The 23022-nt window shown below is 39.3% G+C and overlaps 1 protein-coding gene across 7 annotated transcripts in view; it reads left to right on the plus strand.

Moving 5' to 3' along the window:
• The window catches only part of HEATR5B (HEAT repeat containing 5B), a 106795-nt gene that overhangs the window by 44253 nt on the left and 39520 nt on the right, over positions 1 to 23022 (plus strand). For 6 of the 7 annotated variants that reach the window (XR_012422492.1, XR_012422491.1, XR_010580511.2 and 3 more), the window contains 6 exons: positions 572 to 761; positions 3314 to 3483; positions 8424 to 8568; positions 12509 to 12748; positions 13256 to 13507; positions 21208 to 21389. Coding sequence is in view for 3 of the 7 variants with exons in the window: in XM_065527174.2 (XP_065383246.1) it covers positions 572 to 761; positions 3314 to 3483; positions 8424 to 8568; positions 12509 to 12748; positions 13256 to 13507; positions 21208 to 21389 (1179 nt within the window). In the remaining 4 variants the exon portion in view is untranslated. Of the gene's footprint in view, positions 1 to 571; positions 762 to 1114; positions 1151 to 3313; positions 3484 to 8423; positions 8569 to 12508; positions 12749 to 13255; positions 13508 to 21207; positions 21390 to 23022 lie in introns of all 7 variants that reach the window. The other variant, XR_012422493.1, reaches the window with a different exon arrangement.

Genomic DNA, 23022 nt, shown 5'->3' on the forward strand with positions numbered 1-23022 from the left:
TTTGGAAAATTATTTGCTCTGTAAAATAAAAATGACTGTGGTAAGTTGTTAGGACAAATGTATTAGGGTTTGTTTTTGTAATAGTGCATAGCAAGATTTTGTTTATCAGCCTAGTCTTAAAGTCTGTCTTATTCTGAGAATTTCACCCATTCATGTACATTCCTTCAAACATATTTTCTTTTTATTGTTTATTATTCTGTGTACTTGTTTCCTCTTTTTTTTGAATTTCCTTAGATTTGTTAGATTGATCAAGTTATTTTTTCAAATAACTTTCCTTCTCTCTCTTCCTGTAATACTCCAACCTAGGTCCTGGGTCATTGGCTGAATCTTCATGTGGACCCTTTGAATATTTTGTTTTTGTTGTTTCTTTTTAGACATTATTATACATAAGTAAATATAACTACAGTGAAGATGGAGAGTGTGTGTGAAAATATCCTACAATCTTCATTTGCTACTTCACATTGATATGCCTCAGAATATTAAGAGTATACCCATGTCACAATTCAGTATACTTAATTCAGTACATTCGAATTCTTCCTTACAACTAAAATGAAATTGTATTTTATTCTAGACTTGGTCTCTTCATTCACTTGCTTTGATAGTGGATTCTAGCGGTCCGATGTATCGTGGCTATGTGGAACCAACATTATCTCTAGTTCTTACCTTGCTGTTGACAGTTCCGCCTTCACATACGGAAGTTCATCAGTGTTTGGGTCGATGCTTAGGTGCTATAATAACTACTGTTGGCCCTGAACTACAAGGTAAGTAAATCATCTGAAATTAAGGAACCTAGACAGATAATCACTATCTTTAAATTTCCTGACTATCACCATCACATTGCTTGAAGAAATTTTGTGATAACAATTACTATGTACTGAATACTTGGATTTACTGAAAGCCTGGCACTCTGCTTTTCACATGTGGCATTTTGTTTAATCCCTATGAGAAACCTATGACATGATAATGTTTGTTGGAGTTTTGAGCAGAGAAAACATTTTAAATGAAATTTTACTTGGAGTCCCATGAAAACAAAGTTAAAAATGGAGTTCCTTTGGCCTAGAGTGCTATCCACTTGTCTTCATGGACTTTTGCTTCACTTTTTTTGAACTCTGAGGATTAGGAACATAGCTTGAAAAGCCACTGTCGTAAGGTAAATATTATCTAAATTTTGTTTTCTTTATGTTAGAGGAAAAATATATTAGCTAATTTTCTATGAGGAAGTAAACTGGAAGAAGATAAGTAACTTGCCTAGAGTTAGTCAACTTATGAGTGGCACATTTATGATCCTAAAGCCTATGTTTGTACCACTTAATTCCACTGAACTAATTCTACTAATGGTTAAACTCCCAAGTCAGCAAATTATTGTAAAGATATCATGAATACATAAACCTCTTTCAGAGTTTTCCTTTTTCTCCTTTGTCATTTATTATGTTTTCAGAGGGTTGAGCTTTTAACATACATTATTTAATTCTGTTAACAACCCAGAGACTGATATTATCTCTATTTTATAGATGAAATATTTAAGCTGATAGAGGTTAAGAACTTTTGTTGTGGGGTTTTTTTTTTTTTTTCTGAGACGGAGTCTCACTCTGTAGCCCAGGCTGGAGTGCAGTGGCCCAGTCTCAACTCACTGCAAGCTCCGCCTCCCGGGTTTATGCCATTCTCCTGCCTCAGCCTCCCTCCCAAGTAGCTGGGGCTACAGGCTCCCGCCACCATGCCTGGCTAATTTTTTGTATTTTTAGTAGAGACCAGGTTTCACCGTGTTAGCCAGGATGGTCTTGATCTCCTGACCTCGTGATCCTCCCGCCTTGGCCTCCCAAAGTGCTGGGATTACAAGCGTGAGCCACCGCGCCCAGCCGAGAGGTTAAGAACTTTTACAAGGTTTTGGAAACTAGTGAGTGGTTGGAGTAAGAAGTGAAGCCCAGATCAATCAATTTCTGATGCTTGCATTCTTTTTTTTTTTTTTGAATCTGTTGCCCAGGCTGGAGTGCAGTGGTGTGGTCTCAGCTCACTGCAACCTCCGCTTCCTGAGTTCAAGCAATTCTCCATGTTGGCCAGGCTGGTCTCGAACTCCTGACTTCATGATCTACCTGCCTCAGCCTCCCAAAGTGTTGGGATTACAGGCCTGAGCCACCATGCCCAGCCTTTTTTTTTTTCTTTGTTTTGTTTTAAGAGATGGGGTCTCGCTATGTTGCCCAGGCTGTTCTCAAACTCCTGGCATCAAGCAATCCTCCCACTCCCATCTCAGCCTTGCAAAGTGCTGGGATTACAGGCACGAGCCTCCCCGCCCAGCCCGTTGCCTGCATTCTTAATCCCTATGCTATGTTGCCTCCATTTTGACAGGTATTTTTAAAAAGAGAGGAAAAAGAAAAAGACATAGAAAATGCTAGAAATTGAAAAATATGTGATTTTTTTGTTTGTTTTTCTTTTCAGCGAGACAGAGTCTTGCCCTGTCTCCCAGGCTAGAGTGCAGTGGCATGATCTCGGCTCACTGAGACCTCCGCCTCCTGGGTTCAAGCAATTCTCCTGCCTCAGCTAACTTTTGTATTTCCAGTAGAGATGGGGGTTTCACTATATTGGCCAGGCCGGTCTCGAACTCCTGACCTCAGGTGATTTGCCGCCTTGGCCTCCCAAAATGCTGGTATTACAGGGAAAAATAGGTGATTTAAGTAAGCCTCTTTCTAAGACCCATTGTCCTCCTTGGGAAAGTGAGGATAGTTCTTCCTGTGAATATCACAGGGACATGAAGAGGATAAATATGTGCCTTTTATTAAGCATAGGTGTTTATCAAATATTTTCTAAAGTGATAATGATAAGGCAATGCATATAAACTAGAATGTAGCTCTTATGTGATTTTTATGATTTTCTTGTTTACATATAAAGATATACATATAGGCCAGGTACGGTGGCTCATGCCTGTAATCCCAGCACTTTGGGAGGCCGAGGCGGGTGGATCATTTCAGGTCAGAAGTTCAAGACTAGCCTGGCCAACATGGTGAAATCCCATCTGTACTAAAAGTATAAAAATCAGCTGGGTGTGGTGGCACGTGCTTGTAAACCCAGCTACTCCAGAGGCTGAGGCAGGAGAATTGCTTGAACCTGGGAGGCGGAGGTTGCAATAAGCCAAAATCACGCCACTGCACTCCAGCCTGGGCGACAGAGCGAGACTCCGTCTCAAAAACAACAGCAACCAAAAAAAAACTGAATAATAATTGGGTGGAATGGTTATTGAGAAGATAATTGTTTACTAGGAATATTTTTGGTGGTACTAATAAAATAATTGTATTTTATATTTTCTTTCAATTTGCACTAGGAAATGGAGCAACAATTTCTACAATTCGTTCCTCTTGTTTGGTGGGTTGTGCAATAACACAGGACCATTCAGATTCTCTTGTTCAGGCAGCTGCCATATCTTGCCTTCAGCAGCTTCACATGTTTGCACCACGACATGTCAATCTGTCTAGTCTTGTTCCTAGCCTTTGTGTAAGTATAGAGCTATTTCATTCATTGATTTTTAAGTTGTATTTTATTTTACATTTAAAATATTTCTATGGGTACATAGTAGGTATATATATTTATGGGATACTTGAGGTATTTTGATACAAGCCTGCAGTGTATAATAATCACATCAGAGTGAATGTGGTATTCCTCACCTCAAGCATTTATCATTTATTTGTGTTACAAATAATCCATAGTTATTTTAAACTGTACAATTAAAATTATAGTCACCCTCTTATGATATCAAATACTAGATCTTTGTTTTTTTGAGCTTTAGTTGTCATTTTATGACTTCATAAATTCAGAAATATCTTGATGAACTGTTTATTTTCTCGCTAAGAATATATCACATTTGGGCTGGGTGCAGTGGCTCACGCCTGTAATCCCAGCACTTTGGGGGGCTGAGGCAGGCAGATCACGAGGTCAGGAGTTCAAGACTAGCCTGGCTAATATGGTGAAACCCCATCTACACTAAAAAAACAAAAATTAGCTGGGCATGGTGGCGCGCGCCTGTAGTCCCAGCTACTCGGGAGGCTGAGGCAGGAGAATCGGTTGAATCCAGGAGGCGGAGGGTGCAGTGAACCGAGATCGCACCACTGCACTCCAGCCTGGGTGACAGCACAAGACTCAGTCTCAAAAAAAAAGAATTGATCACATTTTTAGTTTTTCCCACTCAGAATTTTATTTCCTAAAACTTGATTGATACTTCTGAGTATCTGTTGCTATCATTATAATTGTTAATTTATTCATTCATCAAATACTTACTGATAGTCTGTTATATGTCAGGAACCATGCAACATACTGGAGATAACATTTGTGGATGAGACAAGATCAAGCCTCTGTCATAGTAAAGTTTATAGTTTACAAAGGAATATGGAAAAATATTATTTACAAATAAGTGCTATAAAAGCCTGGAGGAAAGCATAAGAGAGCATATAGCAGGACGCCTATCATAATCCTGACATTCCGAAAAGATTTTCATTAAAAAATGGTATTTAAGGCCAGGCACGGTGGCTCACGCCTGTAATCCCAGCACTTTGGGAGGCCAAGGTGGGTGGATCACCTGAGGTCAGGAGTTCGAGACCAGCCTGGGCAACATGGTCAAACCCCGTCTCTACTAAAAATACAGAAATTAGCCAGGGGTGGTGGCAGGCGCCTATAATCTCAGCTACTTGGGAGGCTGAAGCAGGAGGATCACTTGAACCCAGGAGGCGGAGGTTATAGTGAGCCGAGATCACGCCATTGCACTCCAACCTGGGCAAGAAGAACGAAACTCTATCTCAAAAAAAAAAAAAAGATATTTAAGGTGTGATCTGCAGAATAAATAGGAGTTGGTTTGCAAAGGGCATGATACTGAAGTAGACAGCATTTACTTTTAGACAGGAAGAAAAATATGTGCAAGGCCCTAAACTGGGAAGGGCTGTCATACATTTAAAGAGCCAATTAGTTAGTGTGGTTAAGGCTGAGAGAGAAGAGGGAGACGTGGGGTCTAGAGGAAATGATGAGGCTGGACAACTAACCAGGTGACATACCACACAGACTTTCTACATACATAAAACCTTTGGACTTGATTCTACAAGCAGTGGGAAACCATTAGAAGGTGTTCTCTGCAGGGGAGTGACATCATCAGATTTGCACTTTTTACATTTTGTTCTTCCTGCATGATAGAGACTGGACTCTATAGGGTAAGAATTGTATTCTCAGAAGAAGTTAATAGTGATTTGCTCTAAGTAGTAAGGGAATGAGGAGAAATCAGTGGATTTGGGTAATATTTAGGATGAAGGATTTGTTCATTAATTGGCTGTCAGTGGGGCATAGTTGGGGAAGAGGGTTAGAAGGATATGGCCTAGGTTTTTGACTTGAGTATAGTAATGTAATTTCCTGAGATTGGCAACATTGGAGGAGGAGGATTGGGAAGAGTGGATATCTTAATTCAGTTTTAGACACGTGGATAGTTAGTTATATGGGCCTGGAGCTCAGAAAAGAGAGGTCTGGTTAAAGAGGTAAATTTGAGAGGCATAAGCATTTATATGGAAAACAGAGACATAGGAGTAGATGAGATCACCAAGGAGAGAGTCCTGATTGAGGAACCCAACTTAAAAAATTTAGAAAAGAGAAAAGGAGTCAGCAAGGAATATGTAGAAGCAGTTAAGAGAGATTAAAGAAGAAATAGAGGTTGTATTGTTCACAGAAGCTAAATGGAGTAGAAGAGTGGTGTTTTTGGAAAAATTGACAAGCTGGTTCTAAATTTAATAGGGAAATGCAAAGTGCTTATAAAGATCAATGAAGTTGGAAGATTTACTATACTTACTATCAAGATTTACCATAAGCTCCAGTGAGAAAGACAGGGTAGTATTGCAAGTATACACAAGTAGACAAACGGAACACAATGGAGTGTCCAGAATTGAATTCACACATACACAGTCATATAACTTACAACTTTGGCACATGTTACCACTACAGTGTGGATAGGATTATCTTTTCAATAAATACAGGGACTGAAAGATACCATTGATTGTACTTTACAACTCTAATATCACAGATGTTAAAATGAAAGAGAAAAGTACACCTGAGAATGACTGCAGTGGAGTTTTTGAAAACACTTTGTAAAGTGTTTTATTTCTTTCACTTAGGCTTTGCCAGTCAACATTTGTTGAATGTATTTTCTGAGCTACAATTCTCTGTAATTGTTACTAAATTAAAATTTTATGATGTTCTCCATATATGTTTTATCACTGGATTCTTACAGCAGTTGTGTAAGATAGGTGGGTTGGATGTTGTCCCCACTGTAAGAATAAAAAGGCAGAAACTTCAAGAGACTAAGTGACTTGTTCTTCCTATTTGATATGACCATGCTTGAGCTTTCTAATTAATTATGGAGTATTTGAGATTTCCAAAATGTCTTTATTTTCGGGAAGAAGAGTAAATAAAATCCCAGTGCTTTGGGAGCCCAAGGCAGGCAGATCACTTGAGCACGGGAGTTTGACACCAGTCTGGGCTATAATATAGTGAGACCTTGTCTCTACAAAAAAATCAAAAACTGAGGCGAGAGGATTGCTTGAGCCCGAGAGGTTGAGGCTGTAGTAAGCTGTGATTGTGCCACTGCACACCAGCCTGTGTGACAGAGTGATACCCTGTCTTAAAAACAAAACAAGCTCAAGCCTGTAATCCCAGCACTTTGGGAGGCCGAGACGGGCGGATCACGAGGTCAGGAGATCGAGACCATCCCAGTTAACACGGTGAAACCCCGTCTCTACTAAAAAAAATTTAAAAAAACTAGCCGGACAAGGTGGCGGGCGCCTGTAGTCCCAGCTACTCAGGAGGCTAAGGCAAGAGAATGGCGTAAACCTGGGAGGCGGAGCTTGCAGTGAGTCGAGATTGCGCCACTGCACTCCAGCCTGGGCGACAGAGCGAGACTCTGTCTCAAAAAAAAACGAAAAACAAAACAAAAAGACAAATAACCAAACTATTTTGTTGATAAAAATTTGTCAGATTTTTTTTCTCTTCAGTTACAGTTTATTTTTATTAATGCTTGGTATAAATTTCATGGGCTATGATTTTATGCAAGTATATCTTGAGTTCCAAATGCTGTATTAATAGCCTAAAAATATACTATCTGGCATTGTGAAAGGAGGTGTATTCCACACACCTGTTCTCCATCCCCATCATTTGTGTCTGGGATTCTTTCTAGAAGATTACTTCCTTGCTTAAAAAGCAGCACATGGAACATAATTTAATATTTTTTTCATGAGTCAGATTTATAGTAACAATTATAATAGCTTACATTTACTGAGCAGTTACCATGTGGTAGCCAGCATTGTAAGCATTTTACTTATTTACACCGTATTCCTGTGAAGAGTTAATATTCCCACCGTACATGTGGGCAAATCAAGGCACAGAGGGGCTAAGTAACTTGTGTAAGGTGTCACAGGAATAAGTGACAGAGCCAGGATTCAAACCCAGTTTGGCAGCTGTGCCTGAATTCTTAACTTTTATGCCATGCTGCATCTTATACTTTTATGTTTTAGAGTGTACTATATTCGGGGACCTTGCAGATGAAAAAAAAGTCTGTAGCAAAAGGCCCCATTTTGCAATTTTTTCGGGTGATTATGTTTGCTTGATTTGGTTTTTTCACTTTACTAAATAACCTCCTTTGCTTTCAAATGTTATGGTGTGCTCTGCCCCCTAACTTTTCATTCACTACATCTGATCTTTATATACTTAAAACATTTAGATGACAAGATTGAGTAGGACTATGTGTAAAATAAGATGTGCAGAAAGTCCTTCTGGATTTTTCATCTAAGTATATTGTATGAGCTTTAGAGCACAGATCTTGGGACAGTTATTTTGGCAACTAACATATTTTTCGTATATTTTATTAGTAGTAGTATTTTGTCAGAAGGCCATCATTTGACTATATTTTAAACAACTGAGGTTGTTAAATTAAGAGCATCTTCAGAAGTAAGATGTTAATATATATTCATTAGGGCCGGGGACGGTGGCTCATGCCTGTAATCCCAGCACTTTGGGAGGCCGAGGTGGGTGGATCACGAGACCAGGAGTTCGAGACCAGCCTGGCCAACATGGTGAAACCCCATCTCTACCAAAAATGCAAAAATTAGCCAGGCGTGGTGACAGGTGCCTGTAATCCCAGCTACTCGGGAGGCTGAGGCAGGAGAATTGCTTGAAACCGGAAGGCAGAGGTTGCAGTGAGCTGAGATCATGCCACTGCACTCCAGCCTGGGCAACAAGAGTGAAAATCTGTCTCAAAAAAAATATATATATATATGTGTGTGTGTGTGTGTGTGTGTATGTATGTATATATATGTGTATGTATATACATACATATACATTCATTAGACAAGAAAGATGAAAGAATTACAGCTTTTTTAAGAGAACTTGCCTAACATTGTTATGGTTTACAGGTTCACTTATGTAGTTCCCATTTGTTACTTCGACGAGCAGCTGTGGCATGTCTTCGGCAACTGGCACAAAGAGAAGCAGCTGAAGTTTGTGAATATGCCATGAGCCTGGCAAAAAATGCAGGGGACAAAGAGAGCAGTAGTGCCAGTAAGTTATATTATTGGTCAATATTCTTTTTTGTTTAAATACTTTTACATTTCAAATAAGTATTATTTATCAAATAACATTTTTGTGTTGAAATGTGGCCAGATGTCTTATTCTTTGAAATAAAACCATTACCACTTTAAAAATTCCAATGTGGTTTTCTTGGTAATATTGCATTTTTGCTTTTTAAAAATTTTTGCAAGTCGGGCATAGTGTCGTGTACCTGTAGTCCTAGCTACTCCGGAGGCTGAGGGGGGAGGATCACTTGAGCCCAAGGGTTCAAGGTTACAACGAGCTGTGATCACACCACTGTGCTCCAGTCTGGGTGGTAGAGTAAGACCATGTCTCCTAAAGAAAGTAAGTAAATAAATAAGTAAAAAGTAGGGTGTGAACGACTGGATTTAGAAAAAAATTATTTGTAGCTTAAACTGAATAATATTTAGTATCAGAATATTTCTGCCATTTGCTGAGGATGTTTTAGGGGCACTTGAAGGTTTCCTGTTCTGGATGGTAGGTAGCCTTTTGTGATGTAATTTTTTCCTCTAAGAAGGTAAGACCAAAGTAGCCAATAAAGCTATGAAATATCAGTAGATGTTTGGTAGCAAAAGGTTGATTTTTGCTTCCTTTAGTTCTTTCTGCTTTTTGGACGGTTTTAGGTATAGCTTAAATTCCTAGCTGGTCTTCTGATATCTGGGTGTAGGTGGTTTGGAAACTTTTTAAGAGTTTAATTGACAGAGGTATTTCCCCGATTATGAGGGAAAATTTTTACTTATAAAAGTTTTCTAATGCCTAGAATCCGCTTGGATACAAAGAAGCAAGATACAAGAATAACTTCAATTTTAGCATAGCATAAGAACTTTATTAACAGCCATACAGTGTTGTAGAATATAAAAGAAATTTATTAGGCTGGGCGCGGTGGCTCATGCCTGTAATCTCAACACTTTGGGAGGCCGAGGCGGGCGGATCACGAAGTCAGGAATATCAAGACCATCCTGGCTAACATGGTGAAACTCCGTCTCTACTAAAAATACAGAAAAATTAGCAGAGTGTGGTGGCGGGCGCCTGTAGTCCCAGCTACTCGGGAGGCTGAAGCAGGAGAATGGCATGAACCCGAGAGGTGGAGCTTGCGGTGAGCCGAGATCACACCACTGCACTCCAGCCTTGGTGGCAGAGCGAGACTTCATCTAAAAAAATAAATAAATAAATAAGTTTATGATAAAAATCTAACAGTAGACATTATTGCTTTTTGGAGAGAAGATATCACCAAAAGTAGTTACAGACCTCTTCTGAATACATATAAATTTTCAGAACTTCTACATGTCAGTTGCCATTAACAAAATTGAGACTACTTGGAAGACTGAGACAAATCACTTGAGCCCAGGAGTTCAAGTCCAACTTGGGCAGCATAGTGAGATCCTGTCTCTTACAAAAAAAAAAAAAAAAAAGAAAAGAAAAGAAAGACAGCTAAGATAGGGAAAAATATTTGCAAAATATAGTTTTTATTAACTAATTTTATTTACTAATGTACTTATTTATAAAAGTGTTTAAAGCTTTTACAAATGAGTATGTTTGGAGTCCCCAAGATCACCCCCAGGTTTGATGATTTCCTGGGTGGACTCATTGTATAGGCATTTTCCTGGCTGTGTTTATTATGACAAAAGGAAGAAAAGGTGTGTAGGATGAAGTTAGAGGAAACCAGGCACAAGCTCCCCAGAGCCCTGTCCCCATGGAGTCGTACAGATTGCAGCCCAGCAATGCGTTGTGACACATGCGTGTAATGTATTCTCCCAGAGAAGCTTATTAAAGACTTAATGCCCAATGTTTTTACTGGGGGCTGATCCCATAGGCATGGCCTGCCTGGCATATACCAAAAGTTCAGACTCTCAGAAGGAAAGCAGATGTTCAGCAGAAGCCACAATTTAGGTACAGCGAGCCCCTTTTATCAGGGAATTAATGGGAAACCTCTAGAAACCCAATTCCCAGATGCTAGCTAAGGGCTAACCTTGTAATTAAGTCTTACTAAGGTAGTCTTAGGGGCTGCAATGTCAATTTGTCTTTGCATCTTCTAAAAACCACTAGAGCACGTTTTATAAAGAAAAAATAACAAGTATCTTTAACCTCCAGTGATATAACAATTCCATGTTATTATACTCATAAGATAGCATTTTTCTTCTATAAAACTAATCAAGATTAAAAATAATGTTTATAACCAGTGTTGGGAAAAGTAGGAATAGATATTTCTTGTACTACAGATAGAAATGTAAAAATCACGCACATTTCCTGGAGGGTTTTTTGGCACTGTGTCCTTGAAGTTTTCAAAATGTGCTTACCCTTTGACCTAGAAATTCCCTTTTAAGGAATTTGTCCTCTAATCAATTAATTTTCTTTTAAGGAATTTGTCCTCAGTGATTAATCAATTAATTTTATCCTAATGTATTGGTTTGCTGTGTAGCCATTAACATTCATACTATAGAAGTATAATTACTGAAATGGGAAAATACTCACTATGCACTGCTAAGTGAAAGAAGAGTCTCTGTGCCTAATCTCTTTCTAATGTTCTCTTTTCTTGGAACCTTTTCATTTAACTTTTTCTATTGTTTTAGAATTTCACTCACTATGGCTACTTTCTTCAAATCTCACTTTATTCTGTATTTGGGGTGACAAAACAAAAATAGTTAACCTTTCAGCTCCATTCCTCCATCTTACTCCCTTCAGGGTTCAGAGGGCTCTAGACTTCAGAGGGCATAGTAATACTCATTCTTAAAGCCACCAGTTATATACTACTGCTGTTTACAAGAATGAAAAGATTTTCCGATGAAGCAAGAAATTTAACTAATATTTCGTGACAACATTACTTTTTGGTTGTTAGTCTTTGGATTTTCCCAATTTTTATTTATTTTTTATTTTTATATTTATTTATATATTTATTTATTTATGAAACAGAGTCTCACACTGTCACCCAGGCCAGAGTGCAGCGGTACGATCTCAGCTCACTGCAACCTCCACCTCCCAGGTTCAAGTGATTCTCCTGCCTCAGCCTCCCGAGTGGCTCGGATTACAGGCACCTGCCACCACACCCAGCTAATTTTTGTATTTTTAGTAGAGGCAGGATTTCACCATCTTGACCAGGCTGGTCTTGAACTCCTGACCTTGTGATCCACCTGCCTCAGCCCCCCAAAGTGCTGGGATTACAGGTTTGAGCCACTGCACCCGACGGAGTTTCCAGGCTGGAGTGCAATGGCACAATCTTGTCTCACTGCAACCTCCGCCTCCTAGGTTCAAGAGATTCTCCTGCCTCAGCCTCCCGAGTAGCTGGGATTACAGACACCCACCACCACACCCAGCTAATTTTTGTATTTTTAGTAGAGCTGGGGTTTCACCATGTTGGCCAGACTGGTCTCGAACTCCTGACCTCAGGTGATCCACCCACCTCCGCCTTCTAAAGTGCTGGGATTACAGGTGTGAGCCACTGCGCCCGGCCTTGAGTTTTCCCAATTTTTAAATGAACTGTTAGGATACAGTCCACTTAGAGTTTGTGTTCTGACTTTATAAAATTTTTAAAATCTGAACTATAAGACTCAGTAAGTTTCAATTTATTCTTCTAACAAATAAAACAGTTTTTTAGTTTGTTAAATATATTTAGCTGTATATCTCTTTCCCACACTTTTTCTTATTAGAATCAAATATTTATTGAGCGTTCCCTGAGATTTGTTTACAATATCTCAGAATAATCAGTTTTACAGTTCAAGGTTTTACTCTAATTGCCAGATTAAATTATGATCCCAAAGATACGTAAACTAGAGGCCGTAGTTAAATTGTATGTAGCTAGCTGGTTTTGTGGCTGTTGTGAATTTATATGTAAGACTTGATCTTTATCATAATTGTTACCTATAGCATACAACAAAAATCCCATACAAATTCATTTGTAAAAATTACCTTTCAGATGTCAATCCTTTTGCACCTGGGGTTAGTTCTCGAAGTGATATTCATTGCCGGCACCAAGGTGTTAATATAACAGAAACTGGTCTTGAGGGACTACTTTTTGGAATGCTAGACCGGGAGACAGATCGAAAATTGTGTTCTGATATTCATGACACTTTGGGACATATGCTTTCTTCGCTGGCAGTAGAAAAACTTTCTCATTGGCTAATGCTTTGTAAAGATGTCCTGGCAGCTTCTAGTGGTAAGTATTTAATATGTGTTCTTAAAATAATGGAAATTGTTTTACTTCTGATATATGCATATAGATATATGTATAAAGATACATACATGTAAATCTGAGCTTATATTTAAAAGTAATAACTTTTGATCTACAAATCCCTGTCAAAATGTTGAAGGTTAAATTATGTTATAAACAAATGGGCTTTTTTATATTGTTGGGAAAATGTATTTCAAAATTTTTTGGAACTTCAAACTAAATTTTCATACATAAAAATCCCGAGTTACTCTAGAGTAACACATACTATGTAAAACTGTTGAAATATGTAAATGTAGTTTACATAAAAGTAATTTATGTTATCCTTTCCTTGGCTTTTGATTGTTGAAAAAAAATTTTGCTAGTTTTACTGTTTTCCAGAAAGTAAGAATTTAGTCTTTTTTTAAAATTAAAAAATTTTTAACATTAATAACTTTTTAAAGGATCATTTTTGCTTATGTAAGGTTGTTATAATATTCCTTATTCTTGTTATAGATATGAGTACTGCAACTCTCTTAAGTAGTGGAAAAGATGAAGAATCTGAAAAGAAGGATGAGATGGATGATGATACCATGTTTACCACGTTAGGTGAAGAAGATAAATCAAAGCCTTTTGTGGCCCCTCGCTGGGCCACTCGAGTATTTGCTGCGGATTGCCTGTGTCGAATCATCAATTTGTGTGAGAATGCAGACCAGGCTCACTTTGATCTTGCCTTGGCACGTTCTGCTAAACTTCGAAACCCTACAAGTAAATTTAAAATCAGCACTTATTTTCCCCAAAGCATTTTTACAGCTTGAGATGTTTTACTGCTATGGATGTAGTGTGCTTTAGAATGTGCCATTTGTTTATTGTAAGTTCTCTTGCCTTTCATCTTAGTTTTCTGTCCCCTCTACATACTCTTCATCCTATTCATCTTCTGATTCCTATTGGGAAGATAAGTTGAAGAAGGTGGTCCATAAGATACATTGATCTGTGTGTCTGTCTCTTTAATCATTTGCCCAAAGGATAATCATGGCAGTTACTTAGATTTTCTTAGTACATTGTCCTGGATTTTAGCATTTCAGCAGAAAGGAAATGGTAAAATTTTAAGGCATATAAATAAAGTGAGAATCCCCAGCCATGGAGAATGTCAGAATTCATGAATGCCCTGGTAGATTGCAAACTCTCAAATTTCAGAAGTGCTATTAGGTATTTTTGCAAAGGTGAAAATTGTTTATTATGGAAACAATTTTTATCTCATTATTTTTTATCTTTTGTAAACTTTTTATACCGTGTATCCCCTGAATCTGATATTATAGGGAATTTACAAAGAGACCATCAGGCCCAGTACCTTCATTTCATAGTTGAAGAGACCCAGAGAAATTGAGAGGTGATAGAGTAACAGATTCCTTATCCTACAGTCTGTTGTCTCTTTATCACCCAGTCATTTTTTAAATAGCTGAAGACAAATTGTATGTATTAACAATATTGACATCTATGAATTGAAAATGTCTTTTGGGTTATTTCATTGTGTATAAGAAGCAGCAGAGCTCACATACATATTTTTAAAACAAACAGGCTGAGTGCGGTGGCTCATGCCTGTAATCCCAGGACTTTGGGAGGCTGAGGCGGGTGGATCACTTGAGGTCAGGAGTTCGAAACCAGCCTGGCCAACATGCGGAAACCCCATCTCTACTAAACATACAGAAAATTAGCGGACATCCTGGCACGTGCCTGTAGTCCCAGCCACTCGGAAGGCTGAGTCAGGAGAATCGCTTGAACCCGGGAGGCGGAGGTAGCAGTGAGCCAAGATCATGCCACCACACTCCAGCCTGAGCGACAGAGCAAGACTCTGTCTCAAAAACATACAAACTGGAAAACAGTAGTACAACATGTATAAAATGAGACTCTGAATATAGAGTATCAGCAAAGCACAATACATCATTAACAGTGTTTTTGTTCATGTCATTGTTCAGCAAATATTTACTGCATCCTATTTTTTGGTATACAGTGGGGATACAGAGAAGAAAAAAACATAGTCCCTACCCTGGAAGAACTTACAGCCTAGAAGACAGAGAGACAGACTTCTCAGTCAAATGGTTGTGGGGTGTCCTAATAGTAGTATGTTAAAGTACTTTGAGAACATTAAAAAACATATAGTATTCATTTCCTATAAAGCCAGGGAAGACATCACAGAAAAGGTTATTTTGAAGTTTTAAAGGCAGAGAAAGGGTTAGAAGAGACTGGTGGCATTAGTTTTCTATGGCTGCTATAACAAATGCCCACAGACTTGGTTTAAAATCACACAAGTTTATCATCTTACAGTTCTGGAGGTCAGAAGTCTCGGTGGGGTAACATCAAGGCGTCGGCAGGGCTGTGTTCCTTTCTGGAGGCTCTAGGGGGCATCCCTTTCCTTTTCTTTCCAGCTCGTATATGCTGCCTGCACTCTTTGGCTCACGGCTCCCTTTCTCTCTTTTCAAAGGCAGCAGCGTTAAATCTTTCTGTGATGCTTCTTCAGTCCTCACGTGTCTCTGACTGCAGCCAGGAAAGGTGCTGTGCTTTTAAGGACTCATGTGATTAGATTGGGTCTGCCGTGATAATTTAGGCCAGTCTCCATGTTTTAAACTCCATAACCATAATCACATCTGCAGAGTCCCTTTTGCCCTACAAGGTAACATAGTCACAGGTTCTAGGGATTAGGTGTGGAAATTTTGGGCTGCCAGTATTCTGCCTACCACACTGGATTATTAGAAGCGGAGGGATTCAACATGAAAAAGCTGATTGCCAAAAAATAAATAAATAAAAAGAATCAGAGGAAGTAAGAGAATTTGTAAAGCCATGGAATCATAAGTGTGCGTACTACATTTAGCGAATAGTGAAAATCCTTAGGTAGGCCTTTCTTTCTTTGTAGATCTTTTTTTTTTTTTTTTTTGAGGCGGAGTCTCGCTCTGTCGCCCAGGCTGGAGTGCAGTGGCGCGATCTCGGCTCACTGCAAGCTCCGCCTCCCGGGTTCCCGCCATTCTCCTGCCTCAGCCTCCCGAGTAGCTGGGACTATAGGCGCCGCCACCACGCCCGGCTAATTTTTTTGTATTTTTAGTGGAGACGGGGTTTCATTGTGTTAGCCAGGATGGTCTCGATCTCCTGACCTCGTGATCCGCCCGTCTCGGCCTCCCAAAGTGCTGGGATTACAGGCTTGAGCCACCGCGCCCGGCCTCTTTGTAGATCTTAACTGTTGTTTTTCTTCCTCATTGTGTCTTGTTCTTTTTACCTTAGTGCTCAGAGATCCTCACAGGTTTTTTCTTTATACATTGATGTTTTGCTTTTTTTAGCCTTCATTAATAATCTTAAATCTGCTTTAATTTTTTTAATTTTCCTGTAATTTGTCTACATTTCTCCCACCTCCATTGTATCATATCCGTTTTACTCTCTAAGATTTTCTGTTTTTGTACCATAGCAGCCATGATTCTTTCCATCCTATTGAGGATGCCACATGATTTTTTTTTTTTAATTTTATTCTGGTTTTTATAGAAAATTGTTTCCAGAGATTAGCCATTTCTCTGAATCTTCAGAATCTTTCTTTTCCCTGGTTGCATTTTTCTTTAATAAACTTAATTGTTTATATATTCTTGAAAGAGAAGATTCCATATTTGAAATTTTCTCTCAGTGTAGAGGTGGATTGCCCGTGTTCTTTGTTGTTCATGTATTTCCCACCTGTAGTTGGATGGTAAGGTGCTGTAACAGCTCCCACCCAGATTCCAGTGTCTGGCATATTTTGCTCTGGATCCTTTCTAACAGGATGCTTTCTAACATCACCGCCTGCCATTCTGATTCCGAACAGTCATGGCAGAGTATATGAAAAAGTATAGACCCAGTAAATGTGCTCTTCAGGCTCTCCTGTATCATCTTCATCTCTTCATCTTCCTATCTCCTATGCTTTAATTGTAGAGAATTACTACTCCCCACATATAATAAATCCCCTAATTATTTTTCCGCTTTGAAGTTTTTGTTCAGTCCCCTTGTCATACCCACCTTTTCAAGAGTTCACTTCCTGGGATTTAGAAAAAGACAGAGGTCTTGCTTTGGAAGGGTAGACATAGAGATGGGCAGAGAAGCAGCAGCACTCTGGTTGTTGGGGAAAGTGGCACCCTCGTTACAGAAGCAATTGCCTAGATTTTGGTTTGGTAGATTGATACAGTCCTAGACTTTGTAAATTAGGTGATAGAGTGCAGGAGGAATAATAGGTCTTTTTATTTACTTTCAGGTTGGCATAATATAAGTGGACTCATTTTAATCTACTTCCTACTGCCTTGGGAATTTTCTCCCAAATTTTGGCAGTAGTTTATTATACCTCATTCTTGTTTGTTTCTCAGTTTTTTTGTTGTAGTAAAATACATATAACATAATAATTATCATCTTAACTTTTTTAGTTTATCAGATGGGCAAAATTTGTTTAATTGACTTACATATATATATATATATCATGTACAACAAGATGTTTTGAAGTATGTATACATTGTAGAATAGTTAAATCTAGCAAATTAACAAATGCATTACCTCACCTAGTTACCATGTTTGTGTGAGACCACTTAACATCCACCATCTTTGCATTTTTCAAGAACACAGTGTATTGTCATTAACTATAGTCACCATGCTATAGAGTAGATCTCTTACACTTATTCCTCCTATTTAACTGTAATTCCATATACTTTGACCAACATATCCCCATCTTACCCTTAACCACCCAACCTCTGGTAACCACCATTCTACTCTCTACTTCTGTTAGATTAACTTTTTTAGATTCCACGTATGAATGAGATCATGTGGTATTTTTCTGTGCCTGACATATTTCAGTTAACCTAATGCCTCCAAGTTCATCCATGTTGTCTCAAATAATAGGACTTTATTCTTTTCTATGACTGAATAGTATTCCATTATGTATTTATACCACATTTTCTTTATCAATTGATAGATACTTAGGTTGGTTCCATATCTTGGTTACTGTGAATAGTCCTGCAGTAAACATGAGAGTGCAGATAACTCTTCAACCTACTTAGTTCAAAACCTTGCTTTTGGCCAGGAGCAGTGGCTCAGGCCTGTAATCCCAGCACTTTGGGAGGCCGTGGCAGGTGGATCACGAGGTCAGGAGATCGAGACCATCCTGGCTAACATGGTGAAACCCCGTCTCTACTAAAAATACAAAAAAAAAATCAGCCAGGTGTGGTGGCGGGTGCCTGTAGTCCCAGCTACTCGGGAGGCTGAGGCAGGAGAATGGCGTGAACCCGAGAGGCAGAGCTTGCAGTGAGCCGAGATCACGCTACTGCATTCCAGCCTGGGCGACAGAGCGAGACTCTTTCTCAAAAAAAGAAAAAAAAAAAAAACCTTGCTTTTATTGGTGGTATGTTTTTGCTTCCTTTAGGTGAGGAAGCACTGCGGGCTTCTAGCCAAATGTTTTCCCTTCTCTGCTTGCCTCCCACCCACAAAGCAACAGATATTCTTTTATTTTTATTTTATTTATTTATTTTTTTCTGAGACAGAGTCTCACTCTGTCACCCAAGCTAGAATGCAGTGGTGTGATCTCGGCTCACTGCAGCCTCAGCCTCCTGGGTTCAAGCGATTCTCCTGCCTCAGCCTCCCGAGCAGCTGGGATTACAGGCACCCGCCACCATATCCAGCTAATTTTTGTATTTTTAGTAGAGATGGAGTTTCACTATGTTGGCCAGGCTGATCTCAAACTCCTGGCCTCTGCCCGCCTTGGCCTCCCAATGTTCTGGGATTACCAACATGAGTCACTGCACCTGGCCAGATATTCTTTTTAAACTCAAGATTCTAGAATTAGTTTTTTTGGTAGGCACATGAAAAAAAATTGAAGGTATACAACTTGTAACTTTGACAACAACAATAACAACAAAAACTTATTTAAATAGGAACTGTTTGGAGATCAGGCTGAACCATAGAATTGTCACTGCTTCAAAAATACTTTGTGGGTTTTGAAGCCTCCTGAAGAACTTTATAGGCCTTGAGCTTAATAATTTCTTTAGATAATTTGTGTTGCTATGTCTTTTAAGTTCACTGATCTGTAGCATTTAATCTCTATTAATTTTATCCAGTGTAGTTTTCATTTCAGATATTTTACTTTATATCTCTAAATTCCCCTTTGTGGTTTTTTTTTGTACCTTTCATTTCTCCCTTCATTATTTTCGTGCTTTTCTTTTCCTTTTTTTGAACATAGGAAACATATCGATAATAGCTATGTAAAGTTCCCTGTCTACTTCTCTTATCTTTTTCATTTCTAGACTTGTTTCTATTCACCGATTTTTTTTTTCTCTCTCTTTGTTGTGAGACATATTTCCCTACTTCTTTGCATTCTTGGTAATTTTTTATTAGATGTCAGACATTATAAATTTTATGATATTAATGCTGGATTTTGGTGTGTTCCAAATAATTTTGGACTTTGTTCTGGGATGTAGTTAAATTACTTGGTATCATTTTAATTATTTTGAGACTTGCTTTTAAACTTGGTTCATACAGATCCAGGACAACTTTTACTCTAGGTCTAAAAGGAAAAACATTTCCCTTTTCCACATCTTATTCTTATAAAAGTCTTTTCCTTCTTATTTGTAGATTTAAGTTTCCTGACAAGGGTTTTTCTGAAGTAGAGATTGGCAGACTACAGCCTACTGTCCAAATCCAACCTACAGTCATTTTTGTAAATAAAGTTTTACTGGAGCACAGCACACTCATTTCTATACGTATTGTCTGTGGCTGCTTTTGCACAGTAACAGTGGAGCTAAGTAGTTGCAATGGAGATAATATAGCCTGAGACCAGGCACACTGGCTCACGCCTGTTATCCCAGCACTTTGGGAGGCAGAGGTGGGCAAATCACAAGGTCAGGAGTTTGAGACCAGCCTGGTCAACATGGTGAAACCCCATCTCTACTAAAAATACAAAAATTAGCTGGGTGTGGTGGTGAGGCCTGTAATCCCAGCTACTCGGAAGGCTGAGGCAGGAGAATCACTTGAACCCTTTGGGGGCAGAGTTTGCAGTGAGCCAAGATCACAGCACTGCATTCCAGCCTGAGAAACACAGCAATACTCCATCTCAAAAAAAAATAATAATAAGATAATATAGCCTACAAAGTGTGAACCAAAAAGTGACTGAAGCGCAGATATCAATTGATAGGGCTTTTTAGCCAAGGTTAAGGATTCACCTGGGAAAAAACATGGGTAACAGGAGCATCTGTGACCCATGTTTTATCCAAAGGGGGTTTTGGGAACTTCGTTATTTAAAGAAGAAAGAACAGCAGGATGGAAAAAAAAAAAGGGAAGGGAGGGTAAGCAGTGAGGTAAATGGTTATTATATTCCTGTGAGGCTTTGATTAGCCTCAGTAAATGGTTTTTTTTTGTTTTGTTTTTGAGACAGGGTCTTACTTTGTCACCCAGGCTGGAGTGCAGTTGCATGCTCTCGGCTCACTGCAGCCTTGACCTCCCAGGTTCAAGGGATCCTCCCACCTCAGCCCCCTGAGTAGCTGGGACTACAGGTCCACACCACCAAGCCCAGCTAATTTTTGTATGTTTTGTAGAGATGAGGTTCACCATGTTTCCCAGACTGGTCTTGAACTCTTGAGCTCAACCTATCCACCCACCTCAGCTTCCCAAAGTGCTAGGTTTACAGGCTGAGCCACCTCACCCTGCCTAGCCTCTGTAAATCTACATTTTACATGTGAAAAGGAGGAATAAAGGAAAAAGTCGGTTATGCATTGGCCTCAGTGTAGAGAGAGGGATGATTTCTCATCTTGTCTTTGTCCTATACCTGTGAAAATAAGCTGGTAGTTGACATTGTCAGGGTGAGATTCAGCAGAACTTGGTTTTAGGGCTGGTTCTTAGCGAGGGATATGTATTTGGAAAGATTCCTTGTGAGCAATTTGTGAGAGGAGGCCATTTGGGAAGATTTTTGGCCTTCTGTCATTGTGGGAACGTGGCTTAAAATGAGGCAGTGACACACAGTTGTGAAATTAACAGCTACCTGGGAGCAAAAGGAAGGCAGTATTGCAAGACTCAGTCCCCAAGCTTCAATTTCTCTTTGGCATAGTGAGTTTGGGGTCCCAAGATTCTATTTTCTTTCATAAAGTTAAAAGTATTAACTGTCTGGTTCTTTACCTAAAAAGTTTGCCAAGCCTTTGTTCTTAAAGAATTAGAAACTGATTTTGGGAAAGTTACGTTAAAAGTATTTGGCATCAAATATCATTGTACATCCTATAACATCATCAACATTACTGTATTGTATATCACTATTCTTGAAAGATTGATATGGAAGTTGTCTTGAAAGAATATAGTATCTTTACTATTTCCAAAGTCATGAAATATGTGGATTGTGTTTTTTATCAAAACTGTATTTCATTTCATATTTTTATGTTATTACACTTATTTTTGGAAGAGTTTTCATTTTTGCATTCTATTTTTATTTTTAGATGACCTCTTGGTACTTCATCTCTCTGACCTCATTCGCATGGCATTCATGGCTGCGACTGATCATAGCAACCAGCTGCGAATGGCTGGGCTCCAGGCACTTGAAGACATTATCAAGAAGTTTGCGTCTGTGCCTGAGCCAGAATTTCCAGGTCATGTGATACTGGAGCAGTATCAGGCTAATGTGAGATTTTCTATTTATTTAAAAATTTAAAATTGATCTTTTGAAAGACGACTGAAGAAGTGTGGACTTCCTGAAGGACTGCATTTGGAACTGCAATCTGTTTATTTCTGTAGAATGCGTCTCTATCTCCATTGTCTGTTACCTAGTTTTAGTCACCCCACAAATGAAGAAATAAGTGTCAAGCTGTTGTCACTATTTTTAAGTTGTGATAACATATTAGTGATAAAACTAGAATAGAAATTCCAGCTCAGTTTTCCAGTCTTGTGTTTAGATATTTAGCCCTGCCCTTTAAGAGATAAAAGGAACCTTCAAAAGAGTGTTGTGGATTTGCTGCCATTATTTTTATATGGCAAACCTCCATAAGCATTTTTAGAAACAGATAGCAGTTGCCCCTTGTATAATAAAGGATAAATTAACTCTTAAGAACAACAGTTAAAAGTATTACTGAGGTCGGGCACAATGGCTCACACCTGTAAACCTAGCATTTTGGGAGGCCGAAGCAGGTGGATCACAAGGTCAGGAGATTGAGACCATCCTGGCTAACATGGTGAAACCCCATCTCTACTAAAAATACAAAAAATTAGCCGGGCCTGGTGGCACACGCCTGTAGTCCCAGCTACTCAGGAGGCTGAGGCAAGAGAATCCCTTGAACCCAGGAGGCGGAGGTTGCAGTGAGCTGAGATCGCGCCACTGCACTCTAGCCTGGGTGACAGAGGGAGACTCTGTCTCAAAAAGAAAAAAAAAGTATTGCTGAAAGAGTTAGATATTTTTAAAGTTTTTTGTTTTGTTTTGGAGACAGAGTCTCGCTGTGTCGCCCAGGCTGGAGTGCTGTGGCATAATCTTGGCTCACTGCAAGCTCCGCCTCCCAGGTTCATGCCATTCTCCTGCCTCAGCCTCCCGAGTAGCTGGGACTATAGGCTCATGCCACCACGTCTGGCTAATTTTTGTATTTTTAGTAGAGACGGGGTTTCACCATGTTAGCCAGGATGGTCTCGATCTCCTGACCTTGTGATTCACCCGCCTCGGCCTCCCAAAGTGCTGGGATTCCAGGCGTGAGGCACCACACCCGCCCAATTTTTTTTTATTTCATTCAAAAGAGGGATCTGCTTGTTAGTCCTGAGATTCATACCTGTACTTATGTTATTCAAATGAGGCACAGTAAACTAATCCTAGCAGTGGGGGGTTATATGAAGGATAAAATTTTGTTAACAAGGAAATAACAGTTTTTTTTTTTTTTTTTTTTTTTACTGTGATTATGGCAAAATCTTTGCTTCAGTACGCTATACCTCATCTAAAAGTTGTGCTTAAATATATAAAAAATTTAAAATGTGAATTATGTATAATCCGTTGTTTTTACATCTTAAGTGAAGAAATTATAACTTCTAGCCCAACTAGCTATAGAAAACCTATATACAGGCCAGGCGCGGTGGCTCAAGCCTGTAATCCCAGCACTTTGGGAGGCCGAGATGGGCGGATCACGAGGTCAGGAGATCGAGACCATCCTGGCTAACACGGTGAAACCCCGTCTCTACTAAAAAATACACACAAAAAAAAAACTAGCCGGGCGAGGTGGCGGGCGCCTGTAGTCCCGGCCACTCGGGAGGCTGAGGCAGGAGAATGGCGGGAACCCGGG

The sequence above is a fragment of the Macaca fascicularis genome, chromosome 13, assembly GCF_037993035.2.
Source record: "Macaca fascicularis isolate 582-1 chromosome 13, T2T-MFA8v1.1".
Classification (NCBI taxonomy): Eukaryota; Metazoa; Chordata; class Mammalia; order Primates; family Cercopithecidae; genus Macaca; species Macaca fascicularis.